The sequence below is a fragment of the Lepeophtheirus salmonis genome, chromosome 4, assembly GCF_016086655.4.
Source record: "Lepeophtheirus salmonis chromosome 4, UVic_Lsal_1.4, whole genome shotgun sequence".
Lineage (NCBI taxonomy): Eukaryota > Metazoa > Arthropoda > Copepoda > Siphonostomatoida > Caligidae > Lepeophtheirus > Lepeophtheirus salmonis.
The window spans coordinates 26,073,041-26,086,940 of NC_052134.2; the positions used below are offsets into that span (position 1 = coordinate 26,073,041).

A 13,900-nucleotide genomic window follows, 5' to 3' on the forward strand; every position below is an offset into this window, starting at 1 on the left:
GGGTTCCTTTTCCCCCAAACTTTTCCAAAAGATGTTCTTTTCCAGCCAACTTATCAAAACCTGCAGTAATAATGATCTTATTTTAGTGGAGAAGCAAATGGATTTTGAAATATTTTTTCCATGTTTTTATAGGAAGGGAATGGTATAACCAACCAATCAGTCATGGGGATGAATGTTTGAAATAAAGCCTCCAAAATTCCCACAGTCATGCATAACACTTGGCTTACTTTCAGATATTCGAAAAATAAATGAAAAGAAGTTTTCTACGTCCAAGCCATAGAAGGAGCAATTTTAATCTCTTTCAAAGATTTACTGGTGAATTATAAATGTAGTGGAACAATGTCTCCTTTTGACTTGAAGGCTGTTCTTAACTTCAAACTCCAGCAACTTTTGAGTCCAAGTCACGTTGTTAGTCTGCAATATTCGGCAAGTATTCAAATATTTTTTTATTTGATTAAAATATCTATTAACTGTATGTATTTTTATCTACTATGTAGCATAATTATACCTGGTATTAATATAATTAAAGGGGAAGGTAATAACAAGCACAAGAAAGGAATAGCAAAACATGTGCAAAGATGAGGGGCCACAAGCAAGAGAGGATGGAAGGAGCTGTAAATTGAATGCAATGACCGAATGCATTGATTATGGTCGTAGTAGTAATAGTTAAAAATAGAGAGGAGGGAAGGACCAACGCCTTTTTATCAAAAAGAGCTACTGCACTTTTTTTATATAAATAATAATGCAGTAAATAAGTTGTAGAAGTACAAGAGACGCAGCATCTTCATAAGAGAAGGATAAAGAGTAACTTTATATTTTAGTTTGTTAGTGTTAGCAGTAGTTAGTACATTATCTTTTTCATCATTAAAAGATGTATGTACGGAAGAAATAAGAAAGTCAAAGCAGCTATGGTTGTGCCACCATCGTCCTTCTCCCCCTTCCTCATCTGTAAGGATGAAGAATCACTTTGGGGTCCCTTCATGTCCTTTTTTTTCTTTTGACTCTCCTCTCCTTTCTTTTTTTTTTTTTTTTCTTAATGCTATTCATGAGGTTTCGCGATTAAATAGTCAAAAATTAGCAACGAAATAATAATAGCATGTACACATAGAATTTTGTGTGAGTTAGTGTAGAGGAAAGCCTTTTTTTATTATTGTTGGATATATATATATATATTTATTAATTATTCGCTCATAAATGTACGGGGCTCATTTCAAAATAAATAGCTGCCTCAATGTATGTATATATAAATATATTCATTGTGTACAGAAGCTCTCTAAAAAAAACAAAGTGCAGAGCGCTCAGTGTGCTCCTACTTTTATATATATGTTCATTTAAAATACGTCGACAGACGCGTATCTAAGAAAAATTCACGATTCCGTAGTTTGGGGCGTGCTTCTCCCTTTCTTTTCCAACGCACAGATACCCTACGAAACATTTTTATATATTTCGTTCATGATGTTTTGACGCGTTGGGGATCCAACATCTCGCAGAGAACCAATTTCTTTTTTGATATACAAATACATACATACATATGTATAGAAAGTGCATAGTTGATTCATAATAACACCAAATATATCTGGCCTACTTCCATCCTATTGAGTATATTATATTCCATTTTTGTCTTCAATATACATCCTTCAGTAAGAAAAATAGTTTATCGCTGTGATTGAAATACGTATAAAAATTACACATTATTAGTTTTGAATGAAGTGTGCTGTGACAACAATGAGGATTTAAATTTGTTACTAATCCTCGGACTTCAACCCTTCTCATTTACTACTCTCATCGTTATTCCATGTTTGATACGGCGATATCTCCATAACCTACGAAGAATACAAAAAATGGGCACTTTTCATATTGATAAATACTTAATAAAGTTATAAGTAACAAATTTATTATGGTAAGAGATGCTTTTTTATTCACAAATTAATATTAAATATTTATTGTCAATGTGTTTATGTCTTTTATATGTAGAAAGATGTTAATTGGATGCTTTAGAACCATTATGAATAGGTACATAGAGCATACATATGTATATAAAACCACTGGGTAAACTTTACCAATGTTTATTGCTACATTTTTACCAGCAAAGCAAATATTTACACAGAAAAAGAAAGGGGAAATATACATAGATATTATTCATATGTATGTCTATATAAATGGTTCTATGGTTTTGAACCATTTCATTTATTATATTTGTTATGTTTAGATTTGTTTTACTTATCTAGTAACAATTTATAGTTGTTCAGAAGTCATTTTTTTCAAGTCTGTATCTAGTCTCGAGTTTTTTTTATTGGGTGAATAAATGGAATTGCGATTTTTCCCGTTTGCTTTGGAGTTTAAACACGTAGATCCGAAGTGAGTAATGAAAACTTTTTTCTAACACTAATTCAGAAATTATGTAAAAATTCAAAAATATCAAATAAAATGTTTGAAGTTTCAGTGTTTTCATTTTGTATCCAAGTTGAGTTGCATTTTTTTCCAATATTATAGTCTGATCCGAATCTGAAGATGTAGTTTACTATTGAGGTTTCAGTCGGACTATTTGAATTACAATCTTCTTGCTTTGACTCTGATTCAAATCAGACTCTTTGATTCTGAAATTGTGGTTCTTTTTTTCTTCTTTTTTTAATATTCCTTTAATTGATCAGATGAAGTTACACATATTAAGTGCAAGTAAACATTATAGAATTACTCCCAACTGGCCTAGGAATAATCTTTGAAGTCCATATACATTAAGTATATTTCCTTCTCTAGAAACGACCAATTATCGAATTTACGCACATTCAGTTAAAAAAATAATTTATTCCGAACACATTGTTCCTTACGTCGTTTAGTATTGTAGCTTATTATTGATGTTTCAGAGCAACCCCACGGGTTACAAGCTTCTTCTTTTAACTCTTATTCCAATTAGATTCTTTGAACTTTGAGTGAGATTCGAGTCGTAAGTTTGTCGTTGTAAGTACTCCATGAGTTAAGTCTCGAGTTTTATTTTCATTCAACTTATGTGCGACTTGCCTCAATCCCGAGTTCACAGCTCTGTTTAACACGCTCTCAAAAAATGGAATGTTCTATGGATACAAAAAAAATGATTAAATAGTGTTTTTGCATTTTAAGTTGAATATATATTTATCTAAATGTAGGATAGTATATGCAATTCCTTAATGGATACACGATTCCTGACCTTAATTTGTACATATTATGTATATAATTTACTTCTTTTGATTGAAATGAAATTGCTATCATCATGATATGACTTTACACACAAAACGATAAAGAATACAAGTAGCAAGAGAAAAAAATTAAATCAGGCACACAATGTATATATAAATCATGTGATTCATTAATAGAATGTGCGAAACTTTAAATCATTCTGTTTAATACAAAAGAAAAAAATACAAAGTAATTATACATAATTTTCCATAAATGATTTTTTCCTTCCTTTATTGTCAATGTTTTGGTTTTTTTTTTTCAAATTAGGACACGTTATATAAAATTACTTCATTAACTAAAATTTAAATTCTGCTTTTAACTTAAAATTATTATATATATATTTATTTAAATACAACTATTTAAGCCTTCAAACAGGAGATCTCAACTGGTAACGCAGTGTGACTCACATTTTATCAGGGGAATTAAGCCTTGGATCCGTTATTATTTTTTTTGATTCAAGCAAAGGACTTTGAGTCGGCAACATTATTTGGATTTTTAGTTCTATTTATATTACTTATAATACAGATTTGGAGGAACTATTTAAAGCTTTAATAGCTGTTAAAAAGAACTACAGTCTCTGAAAATATAATTAAAACAATTTATTGGTAAATAACTATGATTTATATTACTTTAAGTCTCAAATTTGTCAGCTATCATGCCTTTAAAAATAGTCGCTTGTTATTGTACAGCTTTGTACTCTATATTTTTTTTATATCTATGATATTCCTAAAAGAGAAATTTGCATAATTTTTATAGTTAGAAATAGCGAATACCTTCAATTTGTTATCTTTTTCTCAAAAATTGCAGTTGGGATTTTCCTTTGTTAGTGTTGAAGATGAAAATTTAAGGCTATTAATATTTTTGATCAGTTGTATGTGACTCATCTATAAAAGGTCTGCAAACCAATTTTACTTCGTGGACCATGAATGAAGAAACACTAATCTTAAAATCTATATCAAGCTAATTGGATTATAATTTCATTCAAAATGGATTTTCATAGAAATTTAAAAAAAACATAAACTCCCTTATTGAAGTATTTAATTATTAATAATTAATCAAATCATTTCACAGTTTTTTATTTTTTTACCCTATAATTATAATTACTAAATGACAAAGATTTCATACATCAAATCTGTCTTTATTAGTACCTACATAATATAAAATTTACACGAATCTTCTTTCTACTATGTATGTCATCCCCCCCAAATAAAGGGTCGTTGTATCCTCTCCCTCATGTACATATGTGCATCAAAAATAGGGCTCAGAAACCCTCTTTTGTTGTTTATCCTAAATGTTTGGATATATTTACGACAAAATTGTCAGTTTATTTCTATTTCTTTGTTTTGTATCATATTAGTTGTCTAAAAAGATTTCGTTTAATGACTTGGAATTAATTCAACTTCCTAGTTGAAAAAAAATAAATATATATGAGAGCTTACTATGTTCAAAATATGTAATGTATAAGTTGCCACCTTTTGAGCTCATTGTTAGATTATGTATCATTATTTTGATTAAATCAAGGTATTCAAATAATTATTGACGAATTTGTGTCTTTCAAGATGTATTTGAAGAGAAGAAAACTTGAGTACAACTTTTTTTTGTGGAATCATGAATTGTACAAGTAAGTTTTTATTGAGGAGCATCCCCATATATTTTTTACAACATAATATTGCATAAACATATTTGAATACATATCGTAGGCTTTGTAATCCAATTTGTTGAATGCATTAAGATACCCAAGGATTTTAGGTATAGTTTAAAGTCTTTTTCGGAATAAGAAATTTATATTGGCCTTGATATGGCCCCTTTCAAATAGAATATATCATTTTTTTATTCTTTCATTGTGACGATCCGTTTTGGGTACTTTAAGTGCAATTTGTGGGTCCTCCAATGGTTGATAAGAATTATTTTTTTTCGTGGAATTTGAAGGTTATTCGTCGAAGAGTATAGATGTAATCCACAACCGCTATAGAGAAAAATAATTATAGTTTGCTTTTATTATTGACGCGCCACACATATTGTTTTATTTTTAATCTTGACTAGTTCTGCAAAATGCTGCTTTTCACTCATTTAACGACAAATCAGCCCACACATAACATCAATTCCTTGATATAAAAAATTATTATACTTTAACCATATAATTGGAAAAAAAAAATCTATATATTTTTTACCTAATTACAGGTTGATATTTATAAATAAACATCAAAGGGTGAAACTAGCAGGAGCTTTGCATTGAGCACATCAAATTTTATGAAAAATGGGTCGTTTCCTTTTAAGTATATATTTGTTAATCATTTTCACTCAGTCAATGACTTGAGTTTTTATTTATTTATTTAGGATTTAAATTTCATCTACCTAATGAGTGTATTTTCATGCATTTTGTGTGCAAAAAAATAAAATAAAACAAAATTATGTGATGGTGAGTGAAATTTTGTCAAATGAAATAATTGTAATATTATGGGGAAAAATGAATTAGTACATATATGACCAATAGCTTGGTATTATGTAATCCAAAATGACGTAGAATTTAACTTAATTTATTTCTATGGTATATTTTGTTCTACTTCGAATCATTAATAGCACCTATATGTTGAACAGACCTATTACTATAAAACAATTATTCAAATTGCGTCGTTTTCGTATGAATAGGGGAAAGGGAATCTCATTTTTCATTTGTCTTGGAAATAAAACCTACTTTTACGATGCAGATCTTTTAATGTGTGGAAATAAAGGATTTAAATAACCACTTACCTTAATTGAAACATTTAGAAATGAGTGCGACATAGATTATAATTTATATTTACATATAAGCTATAATTAAATCATGAGTTCATATGCACATATATAACATGTACATCACAATACTTTAACTTTGTTTTTTCTGTGCCAATGCCTCCAAAAAGATACAAAACAAAGTGGTGAAACACATTTGTTAGCTTGAGAAGATTTACTTTGCTACATGAAAGCTCTTTTTCTGGCAAAATGCCGCTTTTGAGATACCAGAGCGCCCATAACTTCATGCAAATTGTTTTTCACTTCGCAGAATTCCTCTTGTTCCTTCAATCCTTATTTAGGACGGAAAACTACAGTCCTGTACGGTTCAGTCTCGGTCCAGTCTAGTTGAATCCTGTATGTCAGTCCGAAAACGGATACAGTTTGATACTTGATGACGTCGCTCAACTTCATTTTGAGAAAACCTATTTATATATATTACGGCGTTCATAATTTTTTGAGCTAAGCCCCACCAACCCCTCACTCAATGATAAAAGCTAGCAATGTTCTTTTAGCCAACTATATTTAGAAAAGTATTGATTATGTGGTCTTCGTTTCGCCACTTGGGTTTGAGCTATAGCGCCTCCAGAGTCCTAAATATACAACCTATATAGTACAGGGCAAGGTTAATAGAAATACAAGGTTATACCATGACGCATGTACGACTGATGTTTGACTTCCACCACACTTTCAATATTGATGTCATAGAAAAAAGTTTAAGAAATCCATAAGTATTCTCAAAAAATTCTATTTTTGGAAAAAAAAAATCCAAAAACCAATAGCTATTCTCAAAAATTAAATTTCAAATATTACATTTTCTCCTAAAAAGCAAAATTTCCTTAATTTTGTAAGGGGGGTGGGCTACAGCCCCTCCAGCTCACCCCCTGCGGACGCCCTTGTAATATTATTCTTTATCTTGTTTTGGGGGATATTTTTACTTACGTAAAATCAAGTATTTGAAGACATTTCCTGCTCACGCGATAGATACCTGAGAGGTAAAAAAAATATTCTGTACTTACCTACTTTAGCAAACTGGATCTGATTCGCTAATAATGCATATTTAATACACTTATGTTGGATGTAAGAGTAAATAATAGGGAATAATATGATATCATGATCTAAAGCATCATTTTATTAACTGAAAATGCTGAATCATAGCTTCAAACACTTATGTAGTTAAGGCTGCTGTATTTTTTCTATCTATCTATGTATATTGATATTCCATTTATTGGAAAATAAGTAATTAGTTTTTTTTTTTTTGTTAAGTCATAGGAATTGGAACCGTCTATGAATGCAAGAACTAGTTTTTCATAAAGGAAAACATTTAATTTAACACATCGTTAAATATATTTTCAATTGCTCCAGAAGTAACAAATGTATTACTCATATTATTTGTGGGAGTTCATTTATTTTGGATCTAAAGATATATTAAAGTACATATTAGGGTGTCAAAAATTTCATTTTTTGTAAAAGTAAAGATATGGAGGTTTAAACGTCTTCCTTTTGATAAAAAATATGATTAACAAAACTTTTTTTTTTAATATTTAATATCTATTGTCTTAAATTTTTTAAATTTTATATTTAATTAAGATTTACTATAACATAAACTTTTTAGTAAAATTAACAAATTTATTTAAATAGAATTGCTATGAAAGGGTTTTTATATTTTTTATGAGCACTCAGTATGTATTTGTCTAAAAGGACAATAATAGTACTTAAACGAATGTGTTTGTATTTATTAATAGTAAAAATATATATTTGTATTTAAATCGGCCACAAATGACCCAGAAAATCTTCTTTTTTTTTTGATAAATAATATCTTACTTAATTCTCATTCAAATTTTTTTACCTATATAAATTTTTGATTTGTTTTGTAAGATTTGCTCATAAAGGTATTTATTCTCAAAAAGGTCAATAAGGTTAAGGTCATCAAAATTATACCTTTTTCGTAGATGTAAGTTGAAAATATACAAACTTGAAAATGTTAACATATATCTGTCAAATCGTTTAGCCGTGATGAGTTATCGAACTGACAGATAGACAAAAGGTTACATTTTGGTTAAATACTATTATATTTCTTGTATAAGCACTCTGTACCTTTAGACAAGTCAATACTAAGTGTTCATTTAAATTTATAAAACATTTTTGATTGAAATTATTCTTAAGGAAAATTTCTTAATTTAACTAAGAAGCTATAAATAATACAACATAACATTTTTTTCTGAAAAAAGTATAAAATTTTAAAAGTTAAAAGCTATGGACCTACCCCTAAATATTCATAAAAATGATTTAAAATTTGCCATTCATTTTTTTTTTTTTTACCAAATGGAACACTTTAAAAATCTCCATATATTAACTTTTTTCACAAGAATAAAATAATTGAGACCCAAGTATACGAGGTATGTTCAAAAAGTAAGATGTTAGTTTGTGGGAGCCATAACAGTTAGAAGTATTTTGATGCTGAAAAATATGGATCAAAGAATTTGCATCAAATTTTGTGTAAAAAAGGAAAATAAATGCTCAAAAATACTTAAAATGTTGACAGTGATATACGGTAAAACTGTCCCGCGCAAATAAATTTTTACAAGTGGTAAAACTCGATCAAGATATCTGAGAAGACAATGAGCATCGCTCTGGACGCACAAGCACGTCAACAATAGACGAAAACGTTGAAGCAGTGAAGAAAATTTCTATGAGCGAAGTTTCTGAGGATATTGACATATCGGTTGGCTCGTGCCATTTTTATTTTTTGACATTTTGGGCATAAAACGAGTGTCAGCGAAGTTTTCTCCGAAACTGCTTAATTTTGACCAAAAGAATCGTCGCCTTTTTGTCCAAAAACAGCACCAAAATCATGGCTCCTCCACCGGATTTGACCCCATGGGACTTTTCTTGTTCCCAAAATTGAAGAGACCTATGAAAAGACGGAGATTTGTAAAGATCAAGGAAATAAAGACTGGGTTACTTTAAGTGCTGAGGGTTGTTCCGAAAAGGGATTACTTTGTAGAGAACAATATAAGCATTTATGAATAAATAAATATTTTGTCTTAAAAAAGAACAAAGTCCCCTTACTTTTTGAACACTCCTGGTACCTACATTTTTGTAGGTACATTCATTGCAAAATATCAAAGTTTATGTTTAAACCTATTTTTACAATAATACCTGTTTTTGTAATATCCTTAGAAGATAAAACTACTACTCCATGTTCATACATATATCTATATATGTAATTAATAAAACTAGTTTTAACTTATCTCTTTAAAAATATATTGATACTAATGTGGCTTTTAATTTTTCAGATGTATTTTTTTAGTTTTCTGCTTATTTTTGCCCCAACTTTCCAATTCAGCATCCATACAAGGACAAAGATACAAGAAAGTAAGTTAAATTGAATTATTCAACACATTTAATTTTCGTTTCTATCAACTTATTAACTATTAATTATCAATACCATAGCATTTTGGTGGGAGCTTTAAAACATCATATAATTAAAGATTTTTTTTATTGAAATCCAACATACAAATTTTATAGTAATTTTTTATTTATCCCTAAGTGAGCATGCTGTCTGTTGACGTCGTAATTTAAATTATAATCAAAATTACAGTTAGATATGGTGTTTTTCTAGAATGATGTAACCTATGAAATCTTAATTAACATTGTTTTGACTTTTCAGAATGTCTTTCAACCCATTCGAGACGGAGTCTGGTCAGAATGGTCAAAGTGGACATCTTGTTCAAGGTCTTGTGGTGGAGGGATCTCTAGCAGATCCAGAAGTTGTTTTCCTCCATCAACAATGTCCTTTCGGGGACGAGGTCTGGAACCTGTGGACGAGGAACGATGTCGAGGACAGGGGAAGGATCAAATACTCTGTAACTTACATCGATGTCCATTTTCCTCTATTTCATTCCGTAGTCAACAATGTGCCAAATTCAATCATATTCCCTACCAAGTGAGTTTGATTAAAATATGTTACACCTTGTATCTTTTACATTTTATTTATAAGAGTACCTATATGGTTATCAATTTAGTTGTATTTATCTATCAATTTAAAATACGAATTTGAACCTAGGTTACTTTGTATTTAATTATGCATCCTACTTTGTTCATTCTCCAGGTTTCGCATATTATCTGTATGTGAAATACGTTTTAATGTTAGTGGCTTAGTTTATGTATTTCCTTTAGGGCAAATATTATTCTTGGGAGTCTGCTGAAAATGATAGACCTCTTTGTGCCCTTGATTGCAAAACAAAAGAAAGATCAGATATATCAACTCGGATGGCTGATATGGTTGTCGATGGGACTCGCTGTCGAGACGATTCACTGGATGTTTGCATATCAGGAATTTGCACTGTGAGTATGAGCGAGACGGCATTGGAAAAGGTTCATTAAATTTATTTTTTTATTCTATTTTAGAAAGTGGGATGCGACTTGAAGTTAGACTCCAATAAGAAGGTAGATGCCTGCGGTGTTTGCGACGGAAATGGAACAGCATGTTCTGACCACCATGCAGTTTTTATTTGGGAAGAGACACCTTTAAGTCATTGCTCTGTTCCTTGCGGAGGAGGGTTTATGATGGCTCGTCCTATTTGTATTAATGCTAAGACTAGGGAACACGTAATAGATGATCTATGTGATTCTACTAATCGACCCAATGAGCGAATGGCACCTTGTAATCAAAAAGCTTGTCCTGCAAGGTATAAAGTCTACATATTATATCCTTCATAGTTTCCTTTCGGTGTACTTTAATGCCCTTTTAATATAGAGAAGAAGGAATTATTGACAAAAATAAGTTTACGAAAGTAGTAAATTGGGAGAAATTGATTTATGCAAATAAAATTCAACTCATCTTTTGAAAAGAAAAAAAAGGGGATTTTCAATTATACACATATAAAACATATACTTTACATACAACTCTTACTGCTCCTAATCTTTTTTAAGAATTGAGTGGTTGTTTTTCCCAAATGGAAGAGCTCCTGATTGGATTATGTCTTTATAAAAATGCCTATTTATATAATTTGCACAATAAATTCATTGTTAAAGAAAAAAGTACTCGTACAAACATACAGAGAGAGATAATATGTACAATGAAGTCATGCGTTCTAAAATGCTGGTACTCATTAATTTTTGCAGTCTATTATCTTAAAAGCTGAATAATGAGAAGAGGAGGAATTAAGAATAGAGTTAATGATCAAAGAGGTAATGGAAATTGAAAGGACTTTGTTTTTGATTATTATATAGAACTATGTGGGTCGCTTTTGATCCCTCAAAACAATGTTTAACAATGTTTGTATGTTTTTTCATTGTGATAAACATCATGTTTGTATTTTTTTATGATTTCAGATGGGAAGTCGACGATTGGAAGTCCTGTTCCAAACCTTGTGGTCGAGGAGTTAAAGAACGAAATGTCTCATGCATCATAGATGAAAACGGCGAAAAGGTTAAGGTAAAGAAGAAATAATTATTTAATTTATAAATTAAACATGTTACATTGATTGTATCTCTCAACCTTTCCTTCATTAAAAAAAATTGGTTGGTGTTAGTTAGACCTAGGCTGAGATATTGGATCGAAATCGGAAAACCGAAATATCTGGAAAAATATCAAATATCTGTAATTGTATCAGTATTAGAAAAAATTCTTAGAAATTTAGATATGTGCTCCAATATTTTATAAGATGCTATCACAAAAAATGAGGGAATGGAAAAAGGATTGGTTTTCAATTTTTGTAGTCAGTGAATGCTTTTTACACAGAGTATGCGCACTTATATGAATGAATTTGTCTGTGACTCCTTAAAAACAGTAAAACACAAAGTTTGCCTTCCTGGACATTACATTAGGTAAAAAGTCCAAGATAATATCAGATAACCAATCTGATAGCATTAAAAAAATGTCAATCCGATATTTTTCAAACTATGCTATCAGATTGGGAAATATTTTTATATCAGCCCATGTATAGTATTAGTTTGCCATCTATGGAAGGGTATATTATTCAATCCCTGTTGGAAATTGTTTACTTCTTAAAATAAGTCACTTCCCATTGAGCCAATCAGAGTTCAAAATACTAATTGTGGGAAAATAAGTAGAAAATCGAAAGCTACAAAAATTAACCTTTTTATTTCAGTGAGGCAGCGCTGTGATATATGTACTGAATAGAGTTGAGACTCGGTATAGCACTGATTTTTTTTTGGTTCGGTCTTTTCTCTGAGACCGGTCTAGGCCAATTTTTTTTTTTTTTTTGGACCGAACTAATTTTAAAAAAAATTTATAACGCTCTCAGACGGGTCTAGGATTTCTAGATCGAACCCCAACACCAGTATGTATGATGAAAAAGCATAAGAAAAGACTTGAGTAGAAAGTCACAAGAGGCTACTTTAGTCAAGAGGAGGGGAGGTTATATATATATATATATATGAATATTAGTGGAACTATAGAACGTAATCCTTTATTCATTGTTTATTCCTTTAATTTCTAAAGTAAACTTAGTTCTTCCACTTAACATGGGAGCGCGAAGTAAGGAAAAAAATATGAAAATGGTTCCTTTAATCAATAAAAAAACAACTTTTATAACGTCAATTTTTTTTTTATAATACGTATATTTTATATTCTATTTTCTATTAAAATTAGGCAATGTACGTATGTTACATATACTATTGGCTTGATCTTGTTCTTAAAGGAAAAAAAAATTACATAATATAAACATTACATTATTTGACCGTTGATTAAATACAATTTAATTGATTTGACGGACGGTAATATCCGTGAGATTAAAAAATGGCAGAATCAAATAAAAAAAAGTTACGTATGTTTTGATAACCTTTTTTTTAATGAGAGCAAAAAACATTAACCAAAGGGTTATTTCTACTTTTTAAAAGCGGCTATATATATAAAAAGTACAAACACAGATACTATATAATGGTTTTGAAAACACAAACACAAGCTTTAAGCTACGTACATTATGTGTACCAAATGCAAACACAGAGGAGGGAGGGGGGGGGCAAAAAATCCCAAATGCATACTTTGTACATTACTGCAAACGTTACGTAGTAACTCCTTTATGTAATTTATTTACATGTTTTGAAGTTCAAGATCAAAATTTCCTTTCATTGTCTGTATGAATTACAAAATGTAATGCGTAAAACTAAATATTTTCTACAAGTTTTAACTTGTATATGTAGATAATAAAAGTTGTAACAGACGAAATGAGGAATTTGATTTTAAGTGAAGAATTAACATTATGAGGAAAATGTAATAATTGAATATTCCTTGAGTGGTTGATATATTAACTATATGATTTTTTGAATGAAAAATACAAATTGATGAGTGGCATTCTGTAGCACAATAGATAGTTCAAGATTCTATAGTTTAATCACATGTGGGTAAATCCCAGATAACTAGAAATACAAGGTATGTCAATTACGCATATTTGCACTGATGTGTGTTTTCCACCACGCGTTTTTCCTTTTTTCTTTTGTCAATGGAGTGTGACATTATAGTCAATATACTATTAAATTCATTGATTGAATAAAAATAAATTAGAGTAGGATAAAAATTTGATATTTAATTAAAAAAGTTAACAGACAAAATGAGTCATCTTTCCTATTTTCCTGGCTAATTTATTTTTATAAGGCTCTTATTTAATTTATTAATATATTTTAGTAGAATAAATGTTGGAGTACTAATAAATCTTTCGATCACTTCATAAGGTTCATTAGGGTATTTACTATGAAAAATTATTTTACAGTCTATCCATAACAAATGGTCAAGTATCTACATAGTTGTCGTGGAATTGATTAAATTCGCCTTCTATTTTCTTTGAAAAGGCTATAAACTCCGTAGATGGTTTAATTAACTCCCCTCTTGATAAAGTTTGTAGCGATGACTAGGCAGAACATTAAGATATGAGGAATGGATTCCTAA

General features: G+C 29.9%; 1 protein-coding gene across 4 annotated transcripts in view; it reads left to right on the plus strand.

The window, feature by feature from the left end:
- Window positions 1-819: 819 nt before the first annotated feature.
- Window positions 820-13,900, plus strand: part of nolo (no long nerve cord) — a 34,220-nt gene continuing 21,139 nt past the window's right edge. For 3 of the 4 annotated variants that reach the window (XM_071887758.1, XM_071887759.1, XM_071887761.1), the window contains exons 1-7: window positions 820-1,640; window positions 1,699-1,900; window positions 9,285-9,363; window positions 9,659-9,934; window positions 10,168-10,335; window positions 10,399-10,679; window positions 11,326-11,428. In XM_071887758.1, the coding sequence (XP_071743859.1) occupies window positions 9,779-9,934; window positions 10,168-10,335; window positions 10,399-10,679; window positions 11,326-11,428 (708 nt within the window). In that variant the 5' untranslated portion in view covers window positions 820-1,640; window positions 1,699-1,900; window positions 9,285-9,363; window positions 9,659-9,778. Of the gene's footprint in view, window positions 1,901-9,284; window positions 9,364-9,658; window positions 9,935-10,167; window positions 10,336-10,398; window positions 10,680-11,325; window positions 11,429-13,900 lie in introns of all 4 variants that reach the window. The other variant, XM_071887760.1, reaches the window with a different exon arrangement.